This window comes from Dromiciops gliroides, chromosome 1 (assembly GCF_019393635.1).
Source record: "Dromiciops gliroides isolate mDroGli1 chromosome 1, mDroGli1.pri, whole genome shotgun sequence".
NCBI classification, from domain to species: domain Eukaryota; kingdom Metazoa; phylum Chordata; class Mammalia; order Microbiotheria; family Microbiotheriidae; genus Dromiciops; species Dromiciops gliroides.
Window position 1 is genome coordinate 545,409,125 of NC_057861.1, and position 17,292 is coordinate 545,426,416.

General features: G+C 40.7%; 1 protein-coding gene across 3 annotated transcripts in view; it reads right to left on the reverse strand.

Moving 5' to 3' along the window:
- Positions 1-2,427: 2,427 nt before the first annotated feature.
- Positions 2,428-17,292, reverse strand: part of LOC122729996 (acyl-coenzyme A synthetase ACSM1, mitochondrial-like) — a 53,540-nt gene continuing 38,675 nt past the window's right edge. For all 3 annotated transcript variants that reach the window (XM_043969189.1, XM_043969198.1, XM_043969181.1), the window contains 4 exons: positions 10,319-10,446; positions 9,440-9,539; positions 4,844-4,963; positions 2,428-2,645 (listed from right to left, as the gene is read on the reverse strand). In XM_043969189.1, coding sequence (XP_043825124.1) covers positions 2,568-2,645; positions 4,844-4,963; positions 9,440-9,539; positions 10,319-10,446 — 426 coding nt within the window. In that variant the 3' untranslated portion in view covers positions 2,428-2,567. The remainder of the gene's footprint in view (positions 2,646-4,843; positions 4,964-9,439; positions 9,540-10,318; positions 10,447-17,292) is intronic.

Here is a 17,292-nt window from a genome sequence, read left to right on the forward strand (position 1 = left end):
GTGACTAGAGGAATTGGGTGAGGAGTGGCTACGGATCCCTCTTCAGGACACAAAGGCCGTGGCCACACCCAAATTTATCTCCCCAGGGATAAGGGAGACCAGAATGGAGGGTGGGAGGTCACAGAGCTAGCTCAGTCCAAACTGGTTCTGCTTATCTCTCTAGGGTATCGGTCCTCTGATTTAGTTTCTCAAGGAGAAGATTCCTTGATGTACCCCAGAGAAATTCTGGGGTGCTCTGCACCCCATGACACTTCGTTCTAATATTATTTGTTCTCTTGTGGAATTATTAAATTCTGTGTGTTTTATTCTATTTTTCAGGGAGTGCTCTACTTGGGCATGATTTTCTATGTTTTGTTCAAAGCTATTTCTTCTCCTTCCATTTTTTTTCCTCTCAAGAACTTTAATTTAATTTTAAAGCATTTGTTCCAACCATTCTGTTAATTCTTATAGCCAAGCCACTCTTTTTATTTTGAGCTCTATTTGTGCTTTATGTGTAGTTACTCTGACCTTCTCTGATGTCTTTAGGACTTTTCTTAACCCCTAGTATTTCATCATTTTATTCAAAACCCCCTATTGATGAATTCTTAACTGTAATTCTTTGTTAAAAGGATGGGTTCAGGGGGCAGCTAGATGGCACAGTGGTAAAGCACTGGCCCTGGATTCAGGAGTACCTGAGTTCAAATCCGGACTCAGACACTTGACACTTACTAGCTGTGTGACCCTGGGCAGGTCACTTAACCCTCATTGCCCTGAAAAAAATTAAAAATTTAAAAAAAAAAAAGAAGGATGGGTTCTTAATGGATTACCATACTATAAGAATGGTATTGTAGTAGAGGTGGTCGTGCAGTTTCTGTGTATTTGGTGAATTCTCAACTTCTCTCTGGTATTTACCACCTATGTAGGCCAAGTCTTTAACCTCTTTGGGCCTCAGTTTTCTCCTCTATAAATGACTGTGTTGGATTAGATACCTTCTTAGGTACCTTGCAGTCCAACATGTATGATTGTAAGTGACATAAATATATTAAAATGCATCAATAAAGCATTAACTTAATATTATTTGTCAAAACCCTTGGCCTTAATCGGCTGAGTCAAGGCAATGATCCAAATCTAGCAAAGTTGATGGAGTTAAGGGGGCAAAAGGAGTAAAGTGTCTTTCCTGGGCTGATTTTTTTTTTTAAAACAAACTGTGCATTATCAGAAATAAGGAGTGGAATGGAGGTTCTTGAGTACTACAGAAAAAAGGGTCAGATCAGGAGGAAATCAGGAATTAGTCACTAAGGCAAGATAGTGAGTAACTTTCACTTTATGTAGAAAAACAGATGCTACTCAATAGATATTTATACTGAGAAATTTAGGAGAGCTGTGGCCTGATGATTCAGCAACTGAGAGGCAGTGTGGCATAGTAGAAAGCTCTCTGACTCTGGAATCAGATGATCTGAATTCAAATTCTGCCCCTAATACCACTTTTGCGACCTCGGGCAAACTGCTTAACTTCTCTGGGCCTCAGTTTCCTCATCTGTAAAAATAGGGGGTTGGGCCAGATGGCATTTGGGGTCTCTTCCAGCTCTGTACCCATAATCCTCTGAACTCCACACACCCTCACTTTCAACATTATACTGAGTACCCCTACTAGGTGCCCAAAGCCTAATTCATTTCAACACACATTTATTAAGTGCTGGGCCACTGGGTCTACAAAAAACAAAGGATCCTTGCCCTCAAGAATCTTACAGGGATCTAGGGGATACAGCATGAAAACACTTTAGCAAATACAAGATTATTTGGGGAGGGATAGTGAACTCAGGAATCAAGAACGGCTTTAAGTAGGAGGTGGTACCTGAACTGGTCTCTGAAGGAAACTAAAAATTCTAAGGCAAAGAGGGAAGGACAAACATCCAAGGCATGGGGACAGTAGGCTCTACAAAAACATGGATCATGGAGGCAGGAGATGGACTTCTGAGTTTGAGGAATGGCTAATTGGTCAGTTTGGCAGGAATAGAGAGTTAGGTTCTGTTGATGTGGTTAAGTTGTGACCTAATAATGAACTCCCTTTCATGGAGCCAAAGAACCTTTATTATTAACTAGTTTTGTTGTTGTTGTTCGGTTGTGTCTGACTCTTCATGATGCCATTTGGGGTTTTCTTGGCAAAGATATTGGAATGGTTTGCCATTCCAGTTTATTTTATAGGTGAGGAAATCGAGGCAAAGAGGGTTAATTGCCCGGGGTCGCACAGCTAGGAAGTGTCAGAGGCTCTAGATTTGAATTCAGGACGTTTAGTCTTTCTGACTCCACAACTGGCACTTTATCCCCTGTGTTACCTACCTGCTATTATGGTCAACCATCACTAAAGATAAAATCCTACAACTTCAGAGGTTTCATTCTGTGGCACACTCACAATCACAACTGGAAATGAATTTTTATGGTCATCGGTAAAGCTGGGAAGAGAACAATTGCCCTGGTCTCTTTTATTTCAGCCCAATATCACTTAAATGTTTGTATGTAGCTGACAAAGACTCCACTTAAGAGAGACACAGGTTCCAATGGAATCTGAGCTGGAACCCAGAAGTAGATCACTTTTCATATTTCCGGAGTTCGTTCCTCTTGATCTTCCCTGCGGTGGTTTTGGGCAGTTCTAGGACAAACTCCACCTAATCAGGAAGAGACAAAATCCTTCAGATTCAGTACCTGAATTTCCCATCAAGTTTCCTTCAGTGAGCTGAAGAGGTGATCGATAAAGTTGATAAAGAATGTGCATAACAGCAAATATCCCCTCACAATGACATAGCACTTTGAGGTTTATGAAACAGTTTCTTTCAGAGCAGCCTTATGAGTTGCTAGTGTCCTCATCTATCAAATATCAGGGTTGGACTAGATGTCCAACCAAGCCTCTAAGGTCCCTTCCAGTTCTGTGGACAAAACTAACTGTATGTAAAACTATTTTACAGATGACACTTACAGAGTGATGTGAGTTGCCCAGGGTTACAGAACTAGGGTCAGAGAAAGGATTTGAATGTTAGTTTCTAAGTAGAGTATTCCAGAACAACATTCCTAGGTCTGCTCTTCTTCTCCCTAGTTCTCCCTTCCCTTCCTCCTTCCTTCTTCTCTGCCAACAAGATAGGGGAAGATGAGGAAGATAGCATTTTTGCAACTTTTCTTTCTCTCCAAACCCTTCTCCAGCCCCCACACCTCAAGCTCTCTATCATCCCTCAAGCTTTTGAGTGTGACTTTAGTCCTAGATCTGTCCTTCTGTTAAGTGGGTCATGGGGTGGGGAAGGTGATAATGGAATGTCATTGATTGTTTGAAGGCAACCTTTTTAAAGCATTTAAACCGTATTGACTGAACTGCCATGTTGTTCAGTTCTGTTTGACTCTTTGTTGACCCCATTTGGGGTTTTCTTGGCAAAGACACTGGAGTGTTTTGCCATTTCCTTCTCCAGCTCATTTTATGGATAAGGAACTGAGACAAACAGGGTTAAATGACTTGCCCAGGGTCACACAATTAGTGTCTAAGACCAGATTTGAACTTGGAAAGATGACGCACATCCAACACTTTATTCATTGTGCCACCTAGCTGCCCTGAACTGCCAAGACAGAAATAAAGCTTCATGAGGATGATTTTTGTGACATCCCTGTGGGAACTCAGCTTTGTTCCATAGCCCCAGAAGATCTTTCTAACCCAGCCAGGCAAGACCAAATCATCAGCCACAGAGCTGGCCTGGCTCAGAGCATTAATGAAATCCAGAAATCCAGCATATTGATGGAACCCACAAGCACAAGTTCATTCATCCTTCAATGTTGGTCTGCCAATTCATTTGAATTGAACAGGCATTTATTAAACACCTTTTATGGTTGAGACATGAGGCAGTGTGGTATAATGGAAAGAGAACCGACCTGAGAGTCAAGATGACTTCCAACCCAGCGGTCTTTACCATATTGCCTAACTTGAGTTATACTGACCAATAGTACTTTAAGCTTGATCCTCCTTCCCTAGTACTAAGAAAGTTGGTTGTCTAAGACATTTGTTGGTGTTGCAAGGATGGAGATAAGTACTTTTAAAGGGAAGAACTCTGACTTTGAGAGGTGGCCAACATCCACCATGATAAAATGTTGGATTGGGCTGGGGTAGGGTATCAAGTGGTTGCATATGCTGGGTAAAGCTTAGGTGGATGGACACTGGGAGTTGGAGTAAGTTATCTCCAAGGTTTCCTATAGTTCTAACTGTTACGATTCTATGTTCCTACTCCAGGCTCCACTGTGAACTTTCTGTGTGATCTTGGACAAATCATATACCTGTTCTTGTCCTCAGTTTCTTCTTATCTAAAATGAGGGGTTTGGATTAAATACTCTCTACAGTCCCTTTTGACTCTCATATTCTGAGATTCTAAGCCTGGTTCTGCTAGATCTAAGTATATACGTAGAATTGCCTTGTATGGGATTCTGATATGCTGAAGAATTGCACTAATGAAAACTCCACTCCAGTGAAGGAACTCCCCCATGCTCCCTCCTTTGGCCACATGTTTTTTTTGTGTTGTTTTTTTTTTGCGGGGCAGTGGGGGTTAAGTGACTTGGCCAAGGTCACACAGCTAGTAAGTGTCAAGTGTCTGAGCCCGGATTTGAACTCAGGTACTCCTGAATCCAGGGCTGGTGCTTTATCCACTGTGCTATCTAGCCGCCCCCTGGCCACATGGTTTTGATGAATACAGAAGGCCAGTGCAGGTGGTGGTCCTTACTTCATCAGAGGATCACTAGGTTGGATTTCAGATAGATTGGATGGTGATAGAGGGTTATGCTCTCCCCCCTCCTCTATCCCCTAACTCAGAAAAAATACTGGTGTGAGCGACCTTACCTTCCTGGGGTACTTGTAGGGGGCAGTAACATTCTTCACATGCTGCTGCAGCTCCAGAGACAGTTGGTTATGGTCATGGGACCTAAACTCCGGGGTCAGGACCACAAATGCCTTTACCACCTACAGGATTGGAGCAGGTCAGGGATGACTTGTGGATAAATGGGAAAAGTATAACATAGGATGCTCATCTCACTTGGGGACCAGAATAAGGAAGATCTGTGTGTATAGAACTATAGAGTTGCTAAAGAGGTCAGTTGTTCAGTCAACAAACATTAAGTGCTTACTATGTGCCAGGCGCTATGCTAACAGCTGAGGATATAAAAAGAGGTAAAAAGACAATATTTGTCCTCAAACAGCTCAAAATCTAATGAAGGGACACCAGGAATCAGAGGATCAGGGTCCTAATCTCAGCTAACTATTTTTGTGACCTTAGCAAATCATGCCATTTCTCTGAGCCTTGGTTTCCTTATCTGTAAAATAGAAATAATAATAATTGTACCACCCATTTCTTTTTGTTGTTGTTGTTGTTCATTTTTGCTGGGCAATGAGGGCTAAGTGATTTGCCCAAGGTCACACAGCTAGTAAGTGTCAAGTGTCTGAGGCCAGATTTGAACTCAGTTCCTCCTGAATCCAGGGCCAGTGCTTTATCCACTTAGCCACCTTACTGCCCACTGTACCACCCATTTCATAGGGAATAAAGTGACTTTTAAATTGAACCCTGATATGTCATAGGATCATGGATTTAGAGCTGGAAAAACCCTCAGAGACCGTCTAGCCTAACCACTTTATTTTATAAATAAAAAAGTCAAGTGATTTGCCCAGGGACACACAGGTAGTAAATAATAGAGGTAGGATTTGAACTCTTGTCCTCTGACTCCATATTACCTAAAAAATAGAGGTGATCTGTGCTTTGTTTAGTTCACAGGGCTTTTGTGAGGCTCAACTGAATTCCATAATAGATGTGAAAACATTTTTTTTTTCAGGAAAGAGGGAAGGGAGGTCTCAATCCCTGCAGGGGAACTTCTGATGTGGAAATTCCCTTTACCAAAGAAGATTGGAATGTTATCTGAAATAATCTTTTTTTTTTTTTTCTGGTGGGACAATGAGGGTTAAGTGACTTGCCCAGGGTCACACAGCTAGTAAGTGTCAAGTGTCTGAGGCTAGATTTGAACTCAGGTCTTCCTGAATCCAGGGCTGGTGCTTTATCCACTACGCCACCTAGCTGCCCCCATCTGAAATAATCTTATAGAAATTCCTGAGGTACTGATACTTGCCCATGAATTATACACCTATACAAATGTAAGGAATTAGGGGAAGTTAGGTGGTGTAGTGAATAGACCACTGGTCTTGACATCAGGATGGACCTGAGTCTGTATCAAAGGGACAAGGGGAAGGGAGAAAAGCAAGCAAAACAGACCAATGAGCCCTGTGTCTATGCCTCAATATCTCCTAAAAGAGTTTCAGGACTGGCACTTATTTTCTCTTATAGGTTTCTAGAAACATCCTATATTCCCATATCTGACCTTAGACACTTAATAGCTGCATGACTCTGGGCAAGTCACTTAACCCTGATTACCTCGAATAAAAAATGTAAAGGATTATTATTATACAACTCATGGGGGCAGCTAGGTGGCCCAGTGGATAAAGCACCAGTCTTGAATTCAGGAGTTCCTCAGTTCAAATCTGGCCTCAGACACTTGAAACTTACTGGCTGTGTGACCCTGGGCAAGTCACTTAACCCCCATTGCCCTGCAAAAAACAAAAAAAAAACCAAACGACTCATCACTGTGACTCTAAACCTTTTTGTGTTTCTTTAAAGTAGAGAGACAATAAATATGATTCTAGGCAGAAATAGGAATTGAGATGGATAGCCCCTGGGAATTGTATAGTCAAGTTTGGTTAATATAGTCCATTTTTAGCTCTTAGCTACAGTCAAATCACTAATTCATTTGCTGAAAACGAGCCAACAGTATAATTCAGTTGTCAAAAATATTAATAAAATCTTAGGCCAAATGAATAGAAACACAGTGTGCAGATCAAGGGAGATGATGGTCCCATTATGCTCTGTTCTGGGACCACATCTGGAGTTTATCTTGAGTCCCCTTTTGGACACCACATTTTAAGAAGGGCATTACTCTAATGGAATGTGTTCAGGAGAGGATGACTGGGATGTTGCAGGGCCTGGAAACTAGGTCATAAGAAAATAGTTGAGAGAACTTGGGATGCATAGCCTGTAGGAGAGAAGACTTGGAAGGACATGCACACTCTTCAAATATTTAGAGAGCTGTCATATAGAAGAAGCATTGGATTTATTCGATGTGACTTCAGAGAGCAGAAGTAGAACTAATGGGAGGATGGTATAAGGAGGCAGAGAGTGGTTCAACATAAGAAATAACTTCTCAATAATGAAAGCTCTTTAACAACAGAATGATGGTGTTAGAGTCAGGAGGACTAGGGGTTAAATTCTACCTCTGACACAACCTAGCTGTGGTACTATGGATAAGTCACTTAATCTCTCTGTAACCAAAGGAACTCTCAGAAACTTTATTTTGCATACTTGTTGTCAATTTACATTCTTGAACAAAATTTTCAAAAAAGGGATTCCCTAGATTAGTGGTATCAAACTCACATAGAAGTTGGGCCACTAAACCGTACATAAGAATCTCTGCGTCTGAGCATTGACTCAGAAAACCACATATTAACTTATCTATGTTCTATTGTATTTTTTATTTTTGTTGTGAAATATTTCCCGATTATATTTTAATTTGGTTTGGGGGGCAGATAGGTGGAGCAGTGGATAGAGCACCGGCCCTGCATTCAGGAGGACCTGAGTTCAAATCCGGCCTCAGACCCTTGACACTTAAGTAGCTGTGTGACCCTGGGCAAGTCACTTAACCCCAATTGCCTCACCCCCCTCCCCCCCAAAAAAATTTTGGTTCGGGCTTTATTTAGGAGCATTGAGTCTATGATGGTCCTTAGGTTCCTAGCTTGACACAGTGGGTCAGTACCCAAAAACTGAATTTTGTGAGAGTTTATAGGATCATATATTAAGAGCTGGAAGGGACCTCATAGATCATTTAATCAAGTCCCCTTATTTCTAAATGTGAGGACACTGAGTAACAGAGAGATGAAATAATTCACTCACAAGGGCAGAAGGGGCTAGGATTTCAATATAAGTCCCACTGCCTCCCTTATTTGAGGGAGGTTATAGAGAGTGTTATATATGTTTCTACTGGATTGGGGAGTTAGATGAGGTGTCTGTTAAAGTCTATCCAACTTAAAGATTTTTTAAGTGCCTACTTGGGACAAGCATTGTGCACTGGATGCACATCTGATATCCACACTAACAGATAGGAATGCTGTGGTGTGGGCAGACCTGCAATGCATTTCCTTTTAGCTTTAGAATAAATTGCATTTATCTTCATTATATTTCACTTAGGTAGATCTTAAAGTCAATTAATTAATCAATTAATTCATTCATTCTTGGAACACATTCAATCTACTAATGATCTCTCTCTCTTTTTTTTTTTTTTGAGGCAAATGGGGTTAAGTGACTTGCCCAGGGTCACAAAGTTAGTGTCAAGTTGGATTTGAACTCAGGTCCTCCTGAATCCAGGGCCAGTGCTCTATCCACTGAGCCACCTAGCTGCCCCGAACACATTCAATCTATAAATAGCAAGGGACTGGGTTTCAGGAGGTTTTGATTTGAGTTCTAGCTCAACCAGTTACAAGTAATTTGACATTTGGTAATTCATTTCATTTTTCTGTGTTTCAGTTTTCTTTCTGGTAAAATGGGGATAATAATGCTTGTACTGTCTACCTCATAGTAGAGTATCAAATGAATAATATATGTACTCTGTAATCATAGAAAAAATTAAAATACATGCTATTATCTAAACCAAAGTTGTTTTGAGGATCAGATGAGATAACACATGTAAAAGAGCTTTGCAAATGTAAATGTTACTATTGTTAAATTATCCACACCCTCAAGTTACTGCAAAAGTCCTTGAGTCCTTCCTTCACTGTTTCAGCTCACAATTCCCTGGGAGGTCCTTTTCAGCTTTGAAATTCTCTCTTGGCTCTAAGCTCTTACTGGCTGAATAGTTTGAGGAAGTGTTAAGGGAATTTCCAATGATCACTCATGTGATCGTGACCAGAGTTGTTTTGAGGAAGGAAAAGTTAATAAACCTTAAAGTGTTATATAGATGTGACTTATTGTAATCATTAATCTAATTATTCTCTAAACTCCCTTTCCTTCTATACTCATATAGTTTAGTTCTGTTCTCATGGATAGGTTAAATCTAAGTTGCAAGTTCTGTGAAGGAAGAAAATGTGTCTTGTACATATTGTGTCTCCTTTATAACTCCTAGTCTGGTTTTAGTTACATAACAGGTATCCGATAGATACACTGGAGGAAAAAAAAAATCATTGAACATGCAGTATTGCCTTCTGGCCACATGGGGGAGCTGCACTCGCGGCCAATTTTTCTCCATAGCTCTTGAACTTTGCCTGAGACGATTTGACTTGGAAATCCTAACCTCCAAGTTGAGGAATTTGGCCTTCTGTGGACTCACTATGTCTCGGCTCTTTCCTCACCTCTCCTCGGACTGGGTCTGGGCTGCCGATGACTGCTGATTCTGCCACGGCTGGGTGTTCGGCCAGGGCGTTTTCAATTTCAGAGGGACCAATGCGATACCTAAAGGAGAAAACGGGCTTTCAGAGACTCCAAGGCTATTGTCCTTATCTGCAACTATGTCGGAAAAGGGAATATCCCCACAACTGTCCCACCGGACAATATTGTGTGGACCTACATAGCGGGATCATGCATCATCTCTAGTTTGATAACCTTCCCGTGGCTACCCTTCAAATTCCTCTCCTCCTTTAAACCTCCCTTCTAAGTGACTTCTGAGTAGCACTTCTACCCTAAGGCAATGACGTCTCCCTCCATTCTACTCCCCGGGATAAATTCTGATGGGATAGATTGTCTTGAGCTCTGCACTTTGCAAAGTCCACTGCTTTAGTGGTTGTACAGTGTCTCAGGGATGTACTTGTTGGGGGGGGGGGAGGGGGCGGGGCGGGCGGGAAGGAATGGCTTGGATCAGTTGTGGCTAAAAAAAATCAAAACCCTGAGATTCATACAAATGAAATCAACTTCGCAAGCCCTTAATACTATTTTTCCTTATGCGTTCATTATGTGATTTTTTTTCCTCTTTAAAAGGACAAGTGATGTCCATTTTCATCTGCTTTTACTGTGATTAAAAAAAAAAAAGTTTGCAGGGGGATCCCATACCGTATATGTACCAAGCTTTGTAGTTCTCTAGAAAGAGCCCTGCATCCCCACAATCTTCCTGAAACATTGGGTCGTGCCCCTTAACACTGAAAGGGAAATAGATATGGCCTTGACTCTAGCACATGCCCTTAGGAACCCGTAAGCCTGGAGCTGTGAAATCTCAAAGCCCCCAGCAAACAGCCTACCCAGAAGCATTAATGATGTCATCAGATCGACCCAGGAACCAGAAATAGCCGTCTTCATCCACATGGCCTCTGTCACCTGTGAGGTAAAAGTCACCACGTTCTGGTAAGGAAGTCTTCTCTGAATTATCCTGAGTGGAAGAGAACATTTTTTTTTTTAAGAAAGTGATTTAACAGTGGAAAAGGATCTATTTGTTGTAAAGGTAGCCAGACCATTCTCCATCCAGTCTGCCTTATACTCTGAGTCACTCCTGTCTTCTGTAAGTACCTCGGACACTTAAAAAAAATAGACCTATGACTTTTATTTTGGTAGGGAACTCCTGGCAAGGAAATATCCTTCTCTGATTTAGATCGTCAATTTTTATAATTTTAAGGAGTTGTCTGGGGGGGGCACTAGAAGGTTAAATGATTTACCTGGGGTCACACAGGCAGGAGACATCTGAGGCAAGATTTGAACCCAGGGCTTCTTGACTCCAAGGCCAGCTCTTTGTATACATTGCCTTTCTTTGGGCAGTCTACAAGATGTCCCAAAAGTCTTAGTGCAGTTGTGAACCCTAAAACATTTGTCTGTGTCTAGCTCCTCAGTGATCCTGTTCTCCTTGTAGTGTTGGAGTGTAAAATCCTTTAATACAAGGACTGGGTCTCTTAAGTATACTTCCCATTCCTTTATATGTTTTTGCCATCTGGAATCACTCATTAGAAATCACTAATTAAATCACAAAGGATTCTGACCTTTGCATAGAAAGAAGATGCTACCACTTTGTTAGTAGTCTGTTGCAGGCTCACAGGCTTTTTTTCAGGATGGGAGGAATGGAGCCAGTTCTCTGAATGATCAATGGGATACATTTTCAGGAAGGCTGACTCACATTTGAGATGCAGTCTGGCTGCGGATCAACATTTTCCTAGGGTTAGCCTGAGTAGCTGTTCGGAGTTAGAGCCCATCACTTTTGAGAAACAGCATGGCATAAGGGATGGGGCACCGGATTTGGAGTCAGTAAGACCTGAGTTCATATCCTGATTTAGACACTTACTACTACTTGTGTGCTCTTGAGAAAGTTATGTAACCTCTCCTAAGTTTCTTCATTTGTAAAATGAGTGGGTTGGACTCAGTGGCCTTCAAAATACTTTCCAGCTCTAAACTCTGGCTCTCTTTGGCACCATGTTCTAGCCAATCGACTTTTCAGTCCATTGATCTTCTCTTGTCATTAATTTGTGATTGGAAAAGAAGTACCCACATCATATGAACAGGTTGGACAGCTTTTTCTACACCAGGGTTCTGCAATACTTTTGGTGAAGGATTGAAAACAGAAGAGGATGTTAATATTCTTGATGTTCAGGCCACAAGCAGCAGGGAGTTTTGCTTCCTGAGCCAGATTAAAATGGAATTGTGAAATGTTTAACAAAATAAATAAAAATACAATACAAAATAGATAATGTAATTTTTTTGTTTTCTAAGTCAATATGTGACCTGTAGGGACTCATATCTTTTTGATTTTGACACCACAGTTCTAGAACAATGGATTAACTCTTACCCTGGGTTAGTGAATAAAATTAGGGCTTCTTTTAATCCTTGCCTATTATACCTTGGTGTTTCATCATCAATAACAAATATTTTTTCTGGCATCTATTACTCTGTAAATACTATACTGAATGCTTAGGGTACAAAGATGATTAGATTAGGTCTTGCTGCCCTGTTCTCTGTCTCAAGACTGAGGCTTAAACAATCATACTCTCCTTTGTCTAGCCACTAAAATGACCTTTGGACCAGGCCCTGTCATTAGAGAGGGAGTCTGGACCTGGAGAATCAAAAGTCCTATGTTTACTTTTTGCCTTGGATGCTTAATAGCTGTGCTACCTTGGACAATTTTCTCATCTATACGATGGGGATAATAAGGATAATAAGTCATAACTTGCTTATCTGAAAGGGCTTATTGTGAGGATTTCATCTGATGTTTAGGAAAATCATTGACCATATTAGTATTTAAAAAGATGCGTGTAGACAGAAGGAATAGGGGCAGGTAAATGAGGATTATTATGACAATCATGTCAGAATCACCAAAATCCTAAATAGATGGGAGACTTGTACTGCAGTGAGGTAGAGTGGAAACAAGCATGATCCCTAGTGACCAAGGTTCTAGGCTCCAATCTTGTCTCTGGTACTTACTACCTCTGAGATCTTGGTCAAGTCACTAAATCACTTTGGGCCTCAGTTTCCCCATTTGTAAAATAATGGAGTTGGGTTGCATGGCCTCTAAGAACACTTCTCTCTCCAACTATAGTTCAGAATGAGAATGCAAAGGTGGGGGTGGAGGGGGGGGCGGGGGTGGGGGGGGGCGGGGGATCCATCCTCAGAACACGTTGCCAGTCTGATGGGAAGAAACTCGGAGCCTGCTTCCTGAAAGTCATGATAAAGGAAGGACACTGCACCAGGTTTTGGAGCACGTATATACATTTTACAACTGGTTCCAATTATCTATCCAGGGGTGAAGGACTGAATTTCTGATTGGCTGTTGATCCAGAACTGGGGGTGCATTCAAAAGACACTAACTGACCAAAGCATTTTTCTTGCCTGGCTGCATTTGAAGGAGGTGCAATGCTGTATGGAAGCCTCTGGATGGGAGGAGGCCTTGGGCTTCCTTGTCCCCCACCTGAAGCCTACCTGTGATCTGTAAATGTGAGCCTCTCTTCTTGGTCACTGTTTGTATAAGAGATGACTCTTGAACTTTGGAAAGAAAGAAAAGCAAACACTCGAGGGTGGGGAGATGGAATCCTTGGTAGAATTTGCCAGAAGCCAGAGAGGAAGGGGTGAAGCAATTTATTTAAACCAGCATAGATTGAAAGCCTAGAGGGATCTATAGTAGTTCACCCATTGGCTGTGACAAATTAGAAAAGGAACTTGGAGAAAAATGCTATAAGGAAGCTACCTTGAGTTTGAGTACACATTCCCCAGAGGCAGCAGTGGTATCAGGGCGAGTGTGTCTCAAGGTGTCAGGGAGAAATGCTTTGTAATTTTTATTCTTGCTGTATTTTTGCAGTAAATATCCCTTTGTAAAAGCTAATTGATATTCATTGGTTAAATAGTACTGGGGCACTAATCACTAGTGGTTAACACTGAGTAGAATATATCAGTTGGTGTAGGCTCTCAAGCTAATAGCATTAAAGAAGAATCTTCCTGACCTCTATGAGAGAAATGTTGCCTTCCTCAGGCACCAGATTTGTCTGCAAGTATGGGAGATAGGATAATGAGCGTTAGAGCTTATATAGTTCATTAAAGATTTTCCATATATATTTATATTCATATTCTTTTTACATAAAAATAAATTATAAAAATCTTTGTTGGAGGCAATAGGGTTATAAAATAAAAGAGAGGAATGCTGTTATGCTCAGAGTGGATAGGACAATGATAAGGGATGATAAAGAGAAGGCAGAATTAACTTGACTCATTTACTTACTTCTGATTTGTCTACTAAGTAGTTCAAACTTGAGACTGGGAATTCAGAATCAAAAAGGTTAACAGAAAATTGAATGAGGAAGGCAGCTAGGTGGCACAGTGGATAAAGCACCAGTCCTGGATTCAGGAGGACCTGAGTTCAAATCTGGCCTCAGACACTTGACACTTAGTAGCTGTGTGACCCTGGCCAAGTCACTTAACCCTCATTGCCCTGCCCACCCCCCCACCCCCCAAGAGGAAAAGAAATTGAATGAAGAGACACTTAAGGAGAGGCAATATTACAGTGGATTGGACCCAGGATTTGGAGTCAGAAAGACCTGTGTTCAAATTTGGCTCACTAGCTGGGTGATTCTGGGTGAGTCACTGTACTTCTCTCTAAGACTCATCTCCCTTTTTTGTAAAAATGGAGGGGTTTGAGTTGATGGCCTCTAAGATTCCTTCCAGCTCTAAATCTTTGACCTGCCATGTCTTAATGATTATAAAAGCACTAGGCCTAGATTAAGGGCATTCCAGGGTCATTAAAAAATTGGAAGATGTGAGTCACTGATACCAATACTGAGAATATGAATACTGAGATACCTGAATATGAGACTTGTTATAGGATTAGAGAAGAGAAAATGATTTTACTTATAAAAAAGGGAAAGAAGGTAAATTTTTATTTTATTTTATTTTTTTTTGCAGGGCAATGAAGGTTATGTGAGTTGCCCAGGGTCACACAGCTAGTAAGTGTCAAGTGTCTGAGGATGGATTTGAACTCAGGTCTTCCTGAATTCAGGGCTGGTGCTTTATTCACTGGACCACCTAGCTGTCCAGAAGGTAAATTCTTTAAAGTCTGTTGAGCTTGACTTGCATTCTTGTAAAATCCTAAAATCTCATTAAAGGAATTACTTCAGACTTGCAGAAGACTGCTGTGTGGGAGGTTAGGGTTAGAAGGGAGTGAGGCTCTTCACATTCCACTCATAAATGGCTCACTGGGTAGAAGTAAAATTGCTAAAAATCCATGCAAGAAAATGAAACCATACTTCAAAAGAAAATGAGCAAACAATGCAATCACCACAACACTGAATTTTGAAGTCTCCTTCTCTATTTAAAATCTCTTGTCCCCTCTTACATCACCACTGTAAGTCAAAACCTTAACTCTTTCTTGGTTGACTATTCTACTCCCTTCAGTGGTTGTTTAAATCTTCTTCTCAAGCCTCTGAGACCCACCCCTGATCCTGTTCTCTTAGCATATACCTTCACCTCCTACTTTGCTGACAAAATTAAGGCAAACCATCATGAGTTTCCTCATCACCCTACATTCAGCATATCAAACCCTGTTTTCTCTACATCTTCACTAGCCCTCTCCTCCTTTATTTCTATCTCTGAATAGGCGGTATTACTTCTCTTGGTCAAGACCAAGGCTGCTACTTAAGCCTTTGATTCCATCTCCTTCCATCTGTGTCCACTATCAATAATTTTCTAGCTTTCATCTTTAATTATTTAATCTATTAACTTTTTTCCAATGGCCTTTAAACATTATTAGATCTAGAAAGGAAAAAAAAAGGGTGGAAGGGGAAGGGATGAGGTGATCTCCAAGCTAAGTTCCTTTCTTTGATAAAGGGGGAATCCAGAGGTCAAGGGATTTGCATAACTAATAATATAAGATATTAGGATCTTATTTAGCATTGAATTGTCAATTTTTGTTCAATAATAAAAGTAGTGAAATAAGAAAGTTTATGTTCCTTTATGAGAAATATCAAAGAATAAAAGATAAATTTAGCAATGTTAAATGCAAATGGACTAAATCCAACAATAAATAGAAAAAAAGGGTTATAAGGAAAGGGAATAAGTATATTTACAGTGCCTACTTCCAGGCATTATGCCAAGTGTTTTACAAATGTTACCTAATTTGATCCTCACAACAACCCTGCGAGGTAGAAGCTGCTATTATTTCCATTTTAAGGTTGAAGAAACTGAGGCAAATAGAGGTTAAATAATTTGCCCAAGGTTATATAGATAGTAAGTGTCTGAGACTGGACTTGAACTCAGGTCTTACTGATTCTAGACCAAGCTCTCTATCCACTGCACTATTTTGTTGGCTTATGTTATAAAATAGACAAAAACAAGAATTGAACAATATATTATTTATAGGAAACACATTTAATGCAGAAAGAATGAGAAAGTTTAATGAAAAGTTATACTAATATTTATCATATGTGAGCTTTAGAGCACTACCAATCTGTTGAGAAAGATATTGCAGGGAAGCTCTGCCATAAGGAGAAAGCATGTGACTTGGAAACCACGTGACTTTAGTGTCCGGAAGTTACCGCCTGTTAGTTGTGTCAATCAAAGTTACCAGCCAATTAGCTTGGAGGTGTGTGTGTGTGTGTGTGTGTGTGTGTGTGTGTGTGTGTGTGTGTGTGTGTGTGTACACGGCCCTGTTTCTGGTTTCACAGAGGACTTCGAGGAGAAGCTGAGGAGGTCAAGGTCTTTTCAGTTCCTTACTTGGGCTTGGTGGGTGAGATGGGGGGATGGGGTTAGATAGTTAGATGAAGTTTGACTTTTACCTCTCTCTCCTCACCAACTTCTGATGAACTTTAATAGATACTTAAAAGTCTAAACTCTTGCTAAAGCTTCTAATTTAAGAATTTTAGGCCCTTATACATACTACAGTTAACTCAAGTAAAACAGTAACATCACTGATAATATCAAAGTCAAGTTCAGACCAGAAACTATTAAGAAAGCAAGATTACATTCTTTTCCAAGGTACTATTTGAAGAGGCAACATGTCAGTTTCAAATATCTATACACTTAGTAATCTTGCAAGGATGTTTATGAACAAAAAGTAGCATTTGAGAACTACAAAATTTACTGAGAACTGATTCCCCCACCCAGTCCCCTCTTTCCCAGGCAGGTGAATTGCCTGGGGCTGACTGTCTTTGTCATTTCCAGACTCTTGATGGACTTATGGATCTTCCCCCAAGCAACTCATCCCCTCCCAATGTTCCCCACCTTACTCCCTGGACTTTATGTTATTATGTAAAAAGGGTCCACCTACATTAAGTAGTTTCTATTCAGAGTCAGTAGCTCCTATACTTAAATTAGGAGCTGTTCTATTATTTCTTCTGTCTAAGGTTCATTTACATTAATTAGCTATAGGTCACTCTGGAGCAATCTTTTGGTTCCCTTTTTGTTCTGTTACCCCATTAAAAACCCTGTCCTGGGGGCAGCTAGGTGGCTCAGTGGATAGAGCACTACATCTGGAGCACTGGCCCTGGGGTCAGGAGTACCTGAGTTCAAATCTGGCCTCAGACACTTAACACTTACTAGCTGTGTGACCCTGGGCAAGTCACTTAACCCCAATTGCCTCTCTAAAAACAAAACAAAACAAAACAAAAAAACCCTGTCCTCTGTTCCCTTCTTTGGGTATTCCTAGCTTCCAATTAAAGATCTTATTTCTCCTGTTTCTTAATTTCCAGGTTAACGCATTTCAAAGAGAAACACATAAAAAAATGAATGATCATAGAAACTTTTCCTAGTCAGC